This window comes from Chionomys nivalis, chromosome 4 (assembly GCF_950005125.1).
Source record: "Chionomys nivalis chromosome 4, mChiNiv1.1, whole genome shotgun sequence".
Taxonomy (NCBI): Eukaryota; Metazoa; Chordata; class Mammalia; order Rodentia; family Cricetidae; genus Chionomys; species Chionomys nivalis.
Genome location: NC_080089.1, coordinates 57131670 through 57147513, shown reverse-complemented (window position 1 = coordinate 57147513; position 15844 = coordinate 57131670). Strand labels below are relative to the sequence as shown.

Here is a 15844-nt window from a genome sequence, read left to right as displayed (position 1 = left end):
AGAAGTAGAATCAGGTTATACACACATATCACACGTGTGATGTATGTATGCTCTATACATATAGACATACATACAATGTTTTGAGTTTCTAATTTGGTGTTGGGCCACATGCATATTCTGGAAAGCATAGTCCTAGGGCCGCAGGGCAGACCTGCCTGTTCTGAATCTACTCCTCCTGGCTTTCAGGCAGAAGGTACCTCCTTTCAATGGACCCTCCCAAGACAGGCTAGCAGATGCTCAGAAGAGCCATGTCTCATTTTTATCCACTGTACCACCAGGTGACCATGACAGCTGAGACCCCACCCTCAATCCGTCACCTCAACTCACCCACCAGTCCACACACATACCACCCAGGCTCAAAGGGCTTCTTCCCCCAGGCAGAGAGCAGGCAGATACCAGGATCCCTCCCTTCCACAGCCCCTGACCCAGGCTTTTCTTCTGGCCAGATGCCTCCCTGGAGGCAATGAATAGGAAACAACGACCACACAATTCAAGTGTGGGTAGGGGGATAAAAAGAAAATAGCCTCCAATTAAAGGCTGGACAGCGTGCTCTCCTGAAGAGAAGTGCGAAGGAGCAAATGGGCGGCTCTCCTTCCTCACAGGAGCACAGCTGCCATCCTCCAGGTCAGCTGACTAGTGTAGGGAGCTCCCGGGCAGCTTCAGGGCTCTCTGAGTGTGGTGGGAAAGATCAGGACTGTAATTGCAGTTGGTGACGCTGATGAAGGGTCAGACGGTTCCGTGAATATAATTAACCTCTTGCTAATTCACACGTAGAAGGCAGGAGTAACGAGTGAGGGTGAGGCAGCTACAGTAGTCGCTGGTGTTAGCCAGGAAGGACGACGGCTGTGCTTTATCTCTATTCAGGTTTGGACGGCCTTGCGTGGTACTGGAATGTTGTGTGCAACAGAAGAGCCCCAGGGCCTGCTGTGGCCAGATAGCCTTACATTCGTATTACGTGTGCTAGGCACAGACCTTGCCCCTTAATCTCCTTACAACCCTTTCTTCCTTGCTACAGGAGCAAACTGTGGCACCAAGAGGCGAGAGACTCACTGGAGTCAACAGTAACTGGACAGACTGGATCAGGAGTTTAGAGTTCTCCGGCTCCAAAATCTCTTCCACCCTCTCTGCCTTTAGCCTGGGAGGCTGAATCCCGCCTGCTCAGCTAAATACATAGCCTCACACTGTTCCAGGCAGCCCAGCTGGGCACCTTTCTTGGAAAGGCTCCGCAAGGCTGTCATGGGTCAGCCAGTGTGTTGTCAGCCACCCCTGTCCACGCTGGCCCCCTTGAGCCTAGAGGTGTGAAGGGTAATGAGGCCCCGTAATTAAGGCTTTTGGAGACGTGGCTGGGAGATTTATAGACAGGCTTTGTCAATAGCTGTGCTCTGGGCTGTGGATCCACCGAGACATCGATAAGTGCTCGTTAAGGCTTCTCCCTGCTCCCTGCCCTGTCCCCCAGCAGCCCCTCCCCTCCTGTCAGTCGCCTGTTCGCAGTGCCTGTGTACACAGGCTTTGCTCAATTAATTTGCACTTGTTGGCACCATCTGTGCTTTTCACGCGGCCTTATTGAGAGCTGCTAGGCCTGCCTCCCCCTCAGATGGGCTGCAGAGTGGAGACAAGCAACCCTCCTCCTGCAACCACGACTCTCAAGGAAGGTCAATCTGGGATCACCAAAGACAAAGGCATGGTTTCCTGTCCCCCCCCCTTCCTCCCTCCCCACCCAGCTTCTCAACCTGGTGAGTCAAACTCGGCCTCAGGTCCTTGTAATCCTTTCCCCGCACCTGACCGCAGCAGGCTGGACCCTAGCCCTGCAGAGGAAGCCAGATGTCCCGGGAGCCAAGAGACAGGATTTCCAGCCTGATTCCTGCTCTGCCCGCCCCCCCCCCCCCCACAGCATGGATTTGACAGGTCCATGCTCTGAGAACAGGAACACTTGAGTCACAGGACTGGGAAGGGTCAAAGAAGCCACATGGACAGCTCCTCTGGGTGGATGGGACAGCACAGGCCATGAGCTGGTGACTCCAGCATGTTGCCCAGAGAACTGAGATGAGGTAGCATCACTGAAGTGTTCTTTCTGAGTAGACTGTGCTTCTGCTCTCAGCTTGGATTTTTTTTTTCTTTCTTCAAGACAGGATCCCACTTTGTATTTCAGGCTAGCCTGGAACTCTGTGTAGTCCAGATAGCCTCCATCTTTCCCTCTGCTTGTCTACCTCTCAAATCCTAGGATTACAGGTGTGTATCGCTGCGTCCTTCCTACACCACAGCCTTCTCACCTTGGAGTTCTTAGAGTGCTGGACTGGCTGTGAGAAGCACTAGTCTCCCTGCCTTTGCTTCTTCAACCTCACCTAGCACCTGCCCTGCTTCCTGGGATCCTGGAAAGCCACTCACTAGGTCCACAAAAACAAAAACGAAAGCAACCCACCCAGAGACATTATATAACCGCCTGGCATTTTGCTATGCTATATGGGGAAAGGAATGAGCTTGGGGCACTCATCAGTGTTCATTTAACTAACAAGACAGCCCAAATCAGACTAGGCTTCCTGTGGCTGGCCTGGGCCCTAAGGAGCTGACGCAAGCCAAGGGTGTGGTTGCCTTCTCTCTCACAACAGCTGCACTTGTTCTGTATCCAGAGTTGGGTCCCTGAGGGTGCAGTCAGGGCCTCCCCCTCTGTCTCCTGCTAGAGCAGGCTGGAAGACAGTCACGTCTGGGGTCTGGCTGCGCCCTGTGGACGCCTCCACGTGGTACATTATTGATGGTGCTTCTAATTGTGTGTTTCCCAAAGTCTACAGGCTTTTGATGAAAAATTCATGGCACGCCTGAGGACGGCAGGGCGTTCGATCGATTGGCAGTGCAGCAGACAAGGGGGTCCAGGGCCCCTCAGTGACAACAGCTGAAGGCTAGCTGGAGAGGGGGCAGCCATCAGTGGCACAGTGCCTGCCCTCCTCCTGAGCTTTTGGCCCTGGATCTGTGGCAGGGAGAGGTGCATAGCAGGATATAGCAGCTATGGGGAGAAGCCAAGGAGAAGGGTTGGGGTGGTTTTGAACCTGTATTTAGTGCCTGTTGGATGCCTTACTGTCAGGGAGGCACGTGACCATGCACCAAGTCTCATATTCACTTCCCCGCTGGAAAGTATTGGGCCCTCTAGAGTCTCCATGAGTCACACAGAAGAGAAACCTATTTCAGAGCCACGCCTATGTGCCATGGAGTGTACCCAGAGCTCCAGACCTGCATGTAGTTCCCTGACAGCCCCATTTGAGGGATGCCATGTTCTATTTCCGAACGGACCTGAGGCCCAGAGGAGTTGAGTGACCTGTCTGAGCGAATTAGTAGCAGGGCCCACAGTCTTCCTGCCTCACCAGGCCGGCTTGACTACAGAGTGGGGTGGATTGTCCAACATCCCTGCCTATCCTCATTGTACTGAGAAAAATAAGTGAAAAAAGTAGCCAGCAAACCAGAAGAAGTGAGTCTTCCCCATCCCAGTATATGCCAGCAATACTGACAGAGGCCAGAGGCTCCTGAGAATAAAGATATTAAGGTAGAGGTGTCTTGGAGACTATTCTGTGCCACCCCTGAAGTTCCAGAGAACCCTAGTCATTTATTTATTCATTAAACTAGTACTATATCTTTATAAAGTCCCCATTCCTACCAAGACATCTTGTTGGTTCCTGATGGGGTCCTAGAATAAAAAGCTTTAAACCACACATGTCTGGAACAGTCAGGCTAACAAGTACCACCACCACCACCACCAACACCACCATATCCCATGCCCTGGGTGGTTACTGTGTGACCAGGCTCTTGCCCCAGGGAAGGATCTACAACCAGGCTCAGACAGCTTCAGTAGATAGCCCTGCCTCTGTGACCCTGCGTTTCTAGGTGGTGGGCTGGGGTGTTTGGGTTTGTTTTCCTTTGCTTCCCAGAGAGTTCCTTTCAAAAACATCCACCCATGTCTGCGCTGAACTAAAGGGAAAGGAATTTGTGCAGACTGTCAGGAAAGCAGAGCTGGAGGACGCTGGGTGCGGAGGGGGTGAGTCCTGCTTGGCTACTGGGGGCTGGCACAGGGAGATTCAGGGGGACAAAGGATGAGGCATGAGAAGGGGACAAAGTGGAAATAGAACGGGTACAGTCAGACTGGAAAACAGAGCTGGAGGCCAGGGTGGAGAAGATCTCTAAGTAACGGCATCAGAAGCCTAAGGTCCCCACGGACCCCCGTGGCTCTCCCCAGGCCTGTTATTTCCTTGTGATTCCCTGAACAAGGAGTGAGCCTAGCCTGATTCTATCATCCCATCCAAGTGTTCCCCACCCAAGAACAAAGAAAGAGGTCCCATGGTTTGCCTCCCGCTAGCTTCAGGGCTGGGCCCAGTCACCAAGCAGACACTTGTTGTAGCAACAGTCCCTGAGGACCTATCCTGGGGAACAGAACTGCTATCAACACAGATGGGGGAGCCGGGGGACCCCGCCCCTCCGGCCCCCAAGGTTACCCTGGGCCTAGTTGAAAGCTGCGCTGTAAGTCTGCCCCATACCCTCTAGTTCACGGAGATGGGTCCGCTCCTCCGGGGTGCAGGTGTGTAGGGGTGTGTTGCCAAGCAACCAGCAGAGGCATTCCCAGAGCCTGTGTGAGTAGGAGGTAAGGTGGGGGAGGGCCAGGCCACCACTTCTAGATGGTCCTAGTCTCAGGAACCTACGAATGGGACCCCAGTCCTAACCCAGGCCACTAGAGCCCATGTTCAGAACCCAGAGAGGGAGGAAAACGGGGCTTTGATAGAGAAATCCCTTCAAGTGGCCATTGTCTCCAGTTAGCTTGAACCCTAGCTAGGGCAAGCCCCAGACCTCAGGTGTGGCTTTAGGGGAAAAGTGAAGACATGAGAAGAGGCATCTAAAAGGATGCTGACTAGCCAAAGGCAGGGTTCAGCTGATGATGGTGACCGTTCCCACTCTAACCCCTTACCAAAGCATGTGATAAAAGCCCCAGAGTTCCAGACCAGAAGGCAGCACTCTGTAGTGTGCAGATGAAGGACCACAGAGGCACAGGGGCTTCTGGCAGTTGGGGGAACAGCAACAGGGAAAGACAGAGAGGAAGCCAGGTTCTGGCCCCACCCTGTGAACATAATCAGAGGCAGCGTCTCTCTGAAAGCAGAGGAAAAGGAGGTGACCAACAAGGAAGGACTCCTTGTGGCATGGAGTCACACTGGGGAGAGCTCTGTCCCATCTGCAGCTTCCAGAGCACCCTGAGCCCTAGACTTCCCTGGCCTGGGGACAAGGGCCAGGTCAGATCCAAGTTGCTATCAGCAGAGGCAGGACTCTGAGCCACTGATGCTGGCTTTCAGATGGCCAGGGGCTTCCTGGAGACGGAGGGCCCAGAATGGAGCCTTGAATGATGGATAAGGTTGGGGAGGCCTGGGGACAAGGGGATAGGGAGCAGGAAGTTAGGTGGTGTATTTCCGAAAGCACCACACACCTCAGTGCTCATTCCAACCCAAGACCCAAGGTCCTGGCCTGGCCCAATTAGGAACCTGACTCCTGCGGGGGCTAATTAGACAGGGGCTGGGGCCAGACACAGGTCAAGGCCCTCAGAGCTTCAGGAAGGCAAGCACAAAAGCTTCCTCTGCTGCTTGGGAAGAACAAGAATAGGACAGGGAAGATGTGCGTCTTTTGTTTCTTTGCCGTAACCTTGGATTGAATAAAGAAGCCACTGTGTCCCCATCCCCGGGAGGACACATTTACAGAGCAGCGGAAGCTGTTTGCAATAGCACTTTGCATGGGCTTGTTTGGTCCAGAGGTCCGGCTGTCAGTCAGGGGAAATTATTTGGGGCACAGGATTTCAGATGAGCAGAATGGATTTCCTCTATTCTAGAACCTCCTGTGGCTCCCGTCTTCTCTCTGTGCTTTAGCGGAGTTCCTGGGGCTGCTACCCAGGACACAGCCCACCCTGGCTAGTGGGGGGGGGCGGGACTGGGCAAGCCAGGCCTGCTCCAGCTTTCAAGCCAGGGCCACCTGTGTGCTATGACATCACAGCCCTTGCAGCTGTGCTGTCCTTCGGTCAGTCTCACAGCCCCGATCCCATATCATCCACTCCACTCCCACTTCTACCACAGAGGCCAGGCTCTGACCCTGCTGTTGCCCAGGAGCTTCCTGGAGGAAGGGGGCCAGAGTAGAACCTTAAAGGCTGGGTGAAGGTGAGGGGGCTCAGAGCAAAGGATAAGAACAGGAGGCTGGATGTGACTTCCAGGAAGTCTGACACACACACACATACACACATACACACATACACACACACACATGCCCACACTAGCCCTGGCTCCTTCATGGTCCTGGCCAGAGACACCTGTCTTGCCTCTTGCTTCTTAATTGAACTTTCAGAGCCGAGTGGTGTCCTATGCATAACAAGAAGCCACACTGCTACTGGCAGCCTCTAAGGACACGGACCTCCCCACCCTTACAGAGCTGAGGTCAGGTTTGGGAAGGTAGGGCCACCCCAGGTGAGGCTATTCCTCCACTAGGTTTTTGTCACCTCCAGCCAAAGTTCCTCGGCAGAGCCAGCCGGGCTCCAGCTCTCCCCTGTTCTGTCCTCTGAGTCCTGGATTACAGTCCCCCCAACCACCTATTGCTCTGGGCTTCAGGTCCCGACCCAGGAGACAGGACGTTCAAGGTCCCTTGTCTGCCCCCTGGTGGTGGTAAGGTTAGGCAGTGCCAGTTGGTTCTATGGTAATTGTCCTGCCCATGATGTGTAGAAAGGGAGTTTTTTTGTTGTTGTTTTTCTGGGTGGACCAAGGATAGAGGCACCAGGACTCCAGTGGTATTAGATGTTCCTGTGGGTACAGGAGCTGCCTAGCCACACTGAACTTGGGACATCACTAGCCTCTTTCAGTAAATCTCAGGCCATCCATCCCCATATCGGTTTCTTGGAGTGGACTCCCAGTTCATGTTCTCAGGAAATGGGCAAGGCCAGCATCAGTTGTGCAAGCTGAAGGGGGCATTTTATTAAAAAAAAAAAACAAAAAAACTGGGGTTCATTCCTTTTTAAAATACTGAAAATACAAAGTTAGCAAGAAAGGTCTCTAGTATCCTTAGGGACACGCAGGAGCGCTATGCATCAAAAATGACAGGGGTGACAGCAATGGCGCCCTGAAAGAGGCAGGAAGGCTGGGAAGTCTCTCAGGCCTCTGGTAGCCAGCCATGCCACGCTGGTTATTCACATTGGTTATCCATGCTGGTTAGTTATCAACACTGGTTATCCATGCTGGTTATCCACACTGGTTATCCACACTGGTTATTCATGCTGGTTATCCATGCTGGTTATCCACACTGGTTATCCACACTGGTTAACCACATGGTTATGGGTCAGGGGTGGCTTCTGGTCAGATCAGGTAAAGCCTCAAATGGGCCCTCAGTGAGAATGACTTAGAGGCTGTTATGGCTCCTTCTTCCCCTGGTTAGCTGGGCTTCTCTCTGGGAAAACAATGGGCTTCGAAAGAGGAGGGGAGGAGAGAGAGAAGAGGAGTAAAGCATGTTAGCTGTCCCGTTGCTCCACCAGGGAGGAAGACTGAGAAGACTCAGCTGTAGAGAACAGAGAGCAGGAGGGGGAGCCTGGAGGAGGAGGAACCTGGGGGAGGAGGAGCCTAGAGAAGGAGGAACCTGGAGGAGGAGGAGCCTGGAAGAGGAGGAACCCGGGGGAGGAGGAGCCTGGAAGAGGAGGAACCTGGGGGGGAGGAGCCTGGAGGAGGAGGAGGAACCTGGAGGAGGAGGAACCTGGGGGAGGAGGAGCCTGGAGGAGGAGGAACCTGGGGGAGGGAGAGCCTGGAGGAGGAGAAACCTGGGGGAGGAGGAGCCTGGAGGAGGAGGAACCTGGGGGAGGAGGAGCCTGGAGGAGGAGAAACCTGGGGGAGGAGGAGCCTAGAGGAGGAGGAACCTGGGGGAGAAGGAGCTGGCTGTGAGGAACAGATGCGGTGAGGAACAGATTAGGTGACCAAGAGTCCGGAGCCATGGCGGTTAGCTGGAGAGGAGTTGGGGCAGGACAGCACTCAGGTCCTCTCCAGCCAGGCCTTGCTCCTTGAGCCCCACAGAACACTCCCTTCACAAATGTCCAGTTGCACCTGTGCCCCTTAGGAATGAAGCAAAAGACAGCCAGGCCTTCCTCTTCTGGGCCAGCTTCTTCCTCAGCAAGGAGAGCGGAATGGACTCCCCTTCAGACTGGTTACAACCAGAGGAAACTAGGCAAGAACTTGGCCTTCCAAAGCCCTAGTTTAGGTTTAGATTGAGTTCTGGGTTAAGGGTTAGGGGAGAGCTTCCATCCACGAAGTCACCTGCGACCTTAGGTTTCCATCTGGGTCGAGTATTCATGGAATAGTTAGTTGGGTAGAAGAACTGTCTCTCTTTGCAAAGATTTGGGTATGTGTGGGAGAAGGGTCAGGCTTCCTCACCCACACCCCTTCCTCCCCAGCTGTACTGTTGTGCACGAGCGTCAGCGTCAGGTGTCTTCAGCTGTGGGAGAAGTTGAGCTAGCTTCATTATAGGTCTTGTTCCAAGCCCTACCTCATGCCTCAGGTCCATAATCTTCCCTAGAGCCAATAAAGGACCCCGCTGAGGTTCAAGAATTGCTGTGTGACTTCAGGCAAGTCACTGACCTCTCTGGTTTCCAAGGATGATTCTCAGCAGAGGGCACCCATCCTAGCCAGGGCATGTCTCGGGAGGACAGCTGGATCATCTGGAGAAGGGGCATGCGTGTTGGTGGGGCTAGGTGGTGAAATACTCTAATACTCTGGCACACAAGCCGTGGGGCTCCTCGGAAGCCTTGCCCTCTTCTTGGGACTGAAAGCAGAGCATTGGCGGGAGGCGGCTGCCCTCTGGTGGCAGCAAAGGCAAACCACATGCCAGCATCTTGAGCCCACCAGCAAGAGCCCTGGGGGTTGGGGCCAGAGCTTAAAGCAGGCCTGGTGAGCCCAGATCCCTGCTCAGCCTCCTACTACTGTCCACAGCCCAAGCGTTCTTCAGGGAGTCCTATGGTCTTGGCTTGGCCTCCGGCTCTTCCCACTTGTCTTCCTCTCTGGCGATTACCTCCCCACCCTTTTCCTCTCCCCCATCTTGAGGATTCCTCACCAACTCCTTTGTATCCTTTCTCTCCGTTCCCCAATTCTGAACATCCGCTCCCTTTCTGAGGTGCACATCTCAGAGGGCTGCCTTCCCATGTCTCCCTCCCTTCGCATTTATCCTGCCTTCATTTTGTTCCATGCCCCTGCCTCTTACCTAGCACTACTCTGGACCCCTATACCCATCTGTCCCTAGTAGCTGGCAGCCAGGAGCCCTTATTACACCCCTGCATGGTGGGCCCTTCTGTTTCCTCCAGCAGAGGCCAGGAGAGTCCATTTCTCCAGCTTTCTCTGCAGCTGTCCCCTTCCCCTCTCTCTCCCCACAACTTCTCCTGGGCTTGGAAGCCCCTTCCTCCAGGTACCACTCTCGTCCTAAGAGAGGTTTGGGTTGTCACTGCCTCCAGGAAGCTCTCCTCCAGGGTTACTAAGCTGGGAATAGGCCTTCTGGAGGCCCCTTCCTCCACAGACAAGGAAGCATCTGCTACCCCCTCAGTGTAGAGATGGACCACTTTGGGAAGGGACAGTCTTGCGTATCTCTGCTCCAGGATCTATGTGACCCAGAACTGTACAAAATGTTACTCAGCAAGCCTTGACCACCAAGGGGGTTATTGTGATGCTTCAGGCGCAGGCTTTATGACAGTCTCTGGAGCACACTACTTCCAGCCTCAGTTTCCCCATCTGTATAGTGATGATACAAGGTCTCTTCTGACTACACAATTGGTGGCAGCTAGATGTGTGCTGGGTCCCCATTGGGTGATGTGCTTCAGACTTTAGCGAAAGCTCTGATCATAGTCTAAGTATCTCTCTTGGGCTCAGGGAGTCCCCACCCTCCTTCTCAGTGGAAATGAACCTCCATCCAGTAAACTAGGTCTCATAAGAAGAATTTCTGGGCCCAGTGACCAGGGCCATTCTGGAGTGTTTTGAAGCACCTTAAAGTGGTTCCCTTGAGTTACTGTCCCCAGGCACCCTAGTGCCAGGGCCAAGGCTAACCTTCCTATTAGCTCTCATATCACAGTTGTTCTTGGGGGCTGATATTGTATTCACAGATGAGGGCACTGAAGCCTAAGGTCGGGTACCCCACTTCCTGAGCCCACAGGGTGCTATGGATGTGGTAAAGCCCAAAAATACTCCTGGGCAGCGGGGAAACTAAAACCTGGCACTCTGACATTCCTCACTCTGGCAGGCTCTGCGGGTTGGGTGGAGGGAGCCAGTGGGCAAGGAGGATGTGAAGGGTCCTCAGGGTCAGGCATTTGAGTCAGCGCCCCTGAGGCCACGCTGTCCCTCCCCCAGGAGGTAACTAGAGAGTGAGATTGTAAAGAGAATCTGAAACAGGGTGTCCTGTGTGTTTTCAAGGCCAGAATGTGATGTAGAACATGGCCCTGAGAATAACCCGGCTGCAGGCTGTGGCCAGAGGTCAGGGCTGCTAACTTGAACCTTGTGGTCTGCCAGCCCAGCTGTGCTGCCAAGGTCCCCACTCGGCCATGCAAATGGGGGCAGCTGAGATCCCCACAGAAACAGCCCTGGCTGGAGCTGAGAGGCTGAGCCAGGAGGCCATACTGTCTCTCTATGGAGGCCTTACTCCCAGGGTCATGCAGGGCTAGGCTAAGAGTCTGGGAGGAAGATGAGGCTTCAAGGGATGGAGTCCCCAGGACCCACTGACCCTCCTCTAGAAGAACCTGATGGCCAAGGCAGGGGGCCACCTCACCAGCAGCCAACCTCTCCCTCTGTCCTTTCCTTTGTTGCTATGATTTCTGTTTCCTTCATCAATGGGGGAGGGTAAAAATAAAAGAGCAATACTTACTTCCCCCACATCCCAGAACTGCAGAGTTGGGGAACAGTGAGATCTTAAAAACAATAATCCCCTGAATGAGAAGTAGGCTGCCCAGATCCTGTAAGATGGGCCGAGGGGCTGCAACATTTCCCCCAGAATTCCTTATGTGGGCATGTTCCATCCCATCCCAGTTAAGTTTGTGTTAACTCTGCACACAACACCTTCATTTCACAACAGAGTGTGGCCTTCTCTCTGACCCAGGACAACTAATTAGAGGACACTCCATGCAACCAGACATGAGAGAAGCCGTCGTATAAGACCACAAACTGCTGAACGGAGCATCCTTGCACATAGACCTAGGAATGTGTATGTGTTGAGGCGATAACTTAGAAACTAGTAACCGCACTGGGGCTGCTGTAATCAGAGCAGCGTGAGAAGAGGTTGAAGTAGCTGGGGAAGGACAGGAGATGATCCCCTCTTTTGAAATATCAGAGACGTCCTCCAGTCAAGCCCTGGGCCTTAGATGCAGTCAGTCTTGCAATGTGCCCTAACCACTCAAGAGAGGGGGAGCCAGCAGGCCCACAGTAGGAAGAAGGAAAAGGGAAGGATCTGTGGAGTGGAACAGCCATTGAAGCAGAAAGGAGACAGACTGAGAATAGTGCCCCCCTCAACACACACACACACCTGCAAAGCCCATCCTGAGCTCTCCGCAACTCCTGGGCTGCCAGGAGGTCCCAAACTCCACACATGTCCCTGACTCCAAAGTAAGTATGTGCATGAGTGTGCACGTATGCGTGCATGTTTGTGTGTGTGTGTGTGTGTCTGTGTGTGTACACGCACACGGTTTCAGGTCCAGGGTCCCAGTAAGCACTCTGACTGAGGACGCCAGATGGGCGCAGATCTGGGGAAGCCACAACAGATGCTAGGGAGATAGAGCCAGCAGTGGCACCACCAGAGAGACTATAGCCAGACGGCTAGACAGCAGTGGCAGACAACAAGCGGTGTCTGATGAGATCCTGCTGACTGGGGACCCCTCCCCTAGAAGCTGTGCCCCACCATGCAGCAGGTGGGAGACCGTAGCTTGGATATAGCTGGATCCCCTCACCCCAGGCAGCAGGAGGGAGAGTATAACTGGGAATGTAGCTGGATTACACACACACACACACACACACACCAGGCAGCAGGAGACCAGGGGAGATCGCATGTAGAGTTGTTCTTTGTGGGGCCTGGGAGTCAGGCTAGGTCTGTGAGGCCCACCCACAGGAGCAAGGCTTCCCACAGCCTGGAAGTCTACAGATAACTCAGATAGCCTACTTGCCTCTTCCCTCTTTATCCCTAAGTCCTGCTCTGAGATCTACTCTTCCAGGACTTTTCTGGCTGTGTCTTGGCTCATTCTTTCTCTCTCTCCTCTCTTTAAATAATATTTATCTTAAGATACTGTGTACTTGAGACTTGTAAAAATGGTACAGAATTCGATTGACAAGCAAAATACGGGGCTGGAGATATGGCTCAGTGGGTAAAGTGCTTGCCTTGCAAGTGCAGGATCTTGAGTTTGATGCCCAGCACCCATGTAAATGTCAGGCATGGTGACTGAGTGTTTATCATCCCAGCAAGAGGGAAGTGGAGACAGGAGGACCCTTAGGACTCACTGACCAACCAATCTAGCCTGACTGGTGAACTCCAGGCCAATGAGAAACTGCCCTGTTTCCAGGAGTGGATCTCTTTCTTGAGGTTGACAGCCAAGACTGAACACATACATATACCAACACACGCATGCACACACGCATGCACACGCGCACACATACACACACAATGCATGAAAATTCATCTCAGTTGTCCTGTACATATATGAGCAGACTTTTGTTTTGTAAAAAATAAAAATAAAAAACCAGACTCAAGCATCAGCCCTAGCAGGCTTGAATTTCAGACCCCGACTTTACTATCTATTGCTCTCATCACTGAGTAGGTTGCTTGCTTCTTTGGGGCCAGTCTCCTCCTCTGTAAAGTGGGGGTGACAATAATACCTATCCCATAGGCTTGCTAGGGGTTGAATGCAGAAAAGCACCTAAAGCCCTTAGCAGGAGGCTTGGGTTATAAGGGAGCCCAGTGAATACCAACACTATGATTATTGCCCTTCCAGACATAAGTCAGCTCCTGACCCCCATCTCCTGCATCTCTCTCATTTTGTATCTGGATCCTGACACCTTGAGCTTGAGATCTTACCTGAGTCTCTAGGGTCTGCTTGGTGTCTCTTCTTAGATGCTGGTTTGTTTGGGAAGCTGATGGTAGGTCAGCCCCCAAGTGGCTTCAGTGGGCAGTCTAAGAAGGAGTTGGGTTAGAAGAGGGGGCTGAAGGAAAGAGAAGGTGAAGCTGTAGATTTACTCAGAACATGGAAATGTGGCTGCGTGCTTTGAGGCTGTTGTCTGCAGGCTTCCTCACCTGATTCCTGAACCCTAGCAACCCCTGGTGTCATATGAATCATTGTGGTCCCAGAGGAGGCACCTTAGTGTGGCTGCCCTAATGCTGCCAGGAGATGGGGACCATGCCCAACCCCTCTTCTGGGCAATCGCTCATTGAGTTGAGTAGGCTCACTATGGGTGCAGACGTAGTCCTGGGGGGTTGGGCATGGAGTAAGGGTTCAGCGGAGGATTCTGGGATCATAGGAGATGAACAACTACCGGCGGGCCATGCAGAAGATGGCAGAGGACATCCTGGCACTGAGGAAGCAAACCAACATCCTGGAGGAGGAGAACCGCACGCTGAGGAGTCACCTGACCCAGCAGAACTTAGAAGAAGAACAGAGCAGAGCTGAAGAGGAAAACCTGGGTGAGCCTTTGGATACCTACTGGGGCCCAGGCTCTGGGCTGAGCTTAGTCTGGGGCTCACACAGCTCTTTGCCAGGGTGATGGGAGCTTTCTTCAGATGTGTGTCACACAAGTCCCCTACCCCTCCTGCTCCTCCCTGTAGACAAACTTGCACAATCTGCCCAGCTATAGCATCCTAGGGGGGGAGGGGGGAACAGAAAGTACAATCCTGAGTCAAGTGCCAGGGCTGGGTACCCTTGCCTCCATCTGCTCTCAAGCCAGCTTCTTTCCACCCCAGCAGTGTCCATGAAGCAGAGGCTACTGCTGAGTGAACTGGACATAAAGAGGCTGCGAGACAGGGTGCAACACCTGCAGAACGAGCTGATTCGGGTGAGCCAAGGCTTGGTGGCCAGGGGGACAGTGCCACCACTGAGCAAAGTTCTGGGAAATGTTCCAGAGCAGAAAGAAAGCACACGGTGGGGAGGGAACCTGGCCGGCTGCGCAGGGGTCAGCAGGATGCCACGTGCACCCTTGTGACTGGGATAACTCCCAGGCACCCATTCGCCTCCATCCTGCAGAAAAATGATCGAGAGAAGGAGTTGCTGCTTCTGTACCAGGCCCAGCAGCCGCAGGCCGCACAACTGAAGCGGTACCAGGACAAGCTGCAGAAGATGAAGGCTCTGGAGGACACCGTGAGGCACCAGGAGAAGGCAGGTGCTGGGGCTGCCCAGGAGGTGCTGCAGCCTAGAGGTTGTGGAGCTCTGGGGCCAGCCCAGCCTTGGTCTCTGTCATCAGGTGATTGAGAAAATGGAGCAGGTACTGGAAGAGAGGCTTCGTGAGAGGAAGGAGCCGGCACCGTCGAGCAGGCCGCAGGGGAAGCCCCAAGGTAGATCTCGGAGTAAATGACTTCCCAGCTTGTTGTCCCACCCTGGAGCCCCCCAGCTTCACAAGACTTTCAGAGAGGGGGCAGTGCTCTGCTGTGTCTGTGAGCAGGAGAGAGACACCCGAGAGAGTGTTAGTCCTCTCCTCTCTCAGGTACTGAGAGTGTCAATGGTGATCAGAGTCCTTCTTCTGTCAGGAAATGCCTTAGGACACAAGGATACTGTGTGAGCCAAGCAGACAGAGACCAGACCTCTAGGGTTAAGGCCCCATGAATCACAGGAGCAGAGAAAGACTTCCCCAGATGGAGGGCCTCCTAGGCCACAGTGTCCATGTCCTCTGCTTCCTCCCTGCCCCCCTTGGCATCTTTTCTATTCTGCCTCCACAAAGCAAAAGACAAAACCACTCTGATGGGATCAGTTTATTTTCCCCATAGGTGAAAACCACAACTATGCACAACTGTCAATAACAGACAGCTCTGATAAGCAGGAAAGAATAAAATGACCATATCAGGCCAGTCATCTCCCTGGCCACGTGGAGAGACTCCCCAAAGTATCTCTGTATGCCTGGCTCTGGGTTCAGTCTTCACTGATGGCTAGGCACCGGGGGTCTGAAAGTCTTTAGAAAACAATGAACATCTCAGGGCTCCTTAAGTCACCTAGAATGTGGGCTAGCGTCTATGGAGGCCAACAACCAGATCAAAGGACCAGAGAGACAAATACAAGGACAAATGAGGAGGAAGGAACACAGGGAAAACAATGAACTAAGATCCTAAACAGCCTGAGAGACGTGGACCTGACTCCACTGGCAAAAGGGAGCCATTGCTAGCTTGGGAGCAGAATGGAACAAAATGCTGGGGCAATTGGGAACAGAGAGGCAAGAAAGTCCATGTCACAAGCACCTGTGACTGACTATGTTCACAGCCTTCCCCGTGTTCACCACCTCTGGCATTCACCTGGGCCCCACGGGAGAGAACGTGGCTGTCGATCTTTACTCCATACTGCTAGCCGAAAACACAAGGCTGCGGGCAGAGTTGGAAAAGAACCGCCAGCAGCCAGCCCCCATCATCCTGCAGCAGCAGGCCCTGCCGGTAAGAGCCGCCAACACAAGCCCTGGCTGGAGCCTGCGGGCACTGGTCAGCATGTACCCCACAATCATCCCCAGCATGAGCCAGGTTAAAGATCCAGCCCCGAATCTGGGTTTCCCAGCACCCAGTGGCACCGGAAACTCATACTCATGCCTTGCACTCATTGCGCTCATGTTCCTAAGATGAACGCCTTGCCCTCATCTAGCGTCCTGGGAAGAGCAAG

The 15844-nt window shown here is 53.5% G+C and overlaps 1 protein-coding gene across 1 annotated transcript in view; it reads left to right on the top strand.

The window, feature by feature from the left end:
* Window positions 1–15844, top strand: part of Ccdc33 (coiled-coil domain containing 33) — a 96672-nt gene that overhangs the window by 78388 nt on the left and 2440 nt on the right. The window contains 5 exon segments of the mRNA XM_057768685.1: window positions 13515–13677; window positions 13954–14045; window positions 14234–14365; window positions 14451–14545; window positions 15477–15624. Coding sequence (XP_057624668.1) covers window positions 13515–13677; window positions 13954–14045; window positions 14234–14365; window positions 14451–14545; window positions 15477–15624 — 630 coding nt within the window.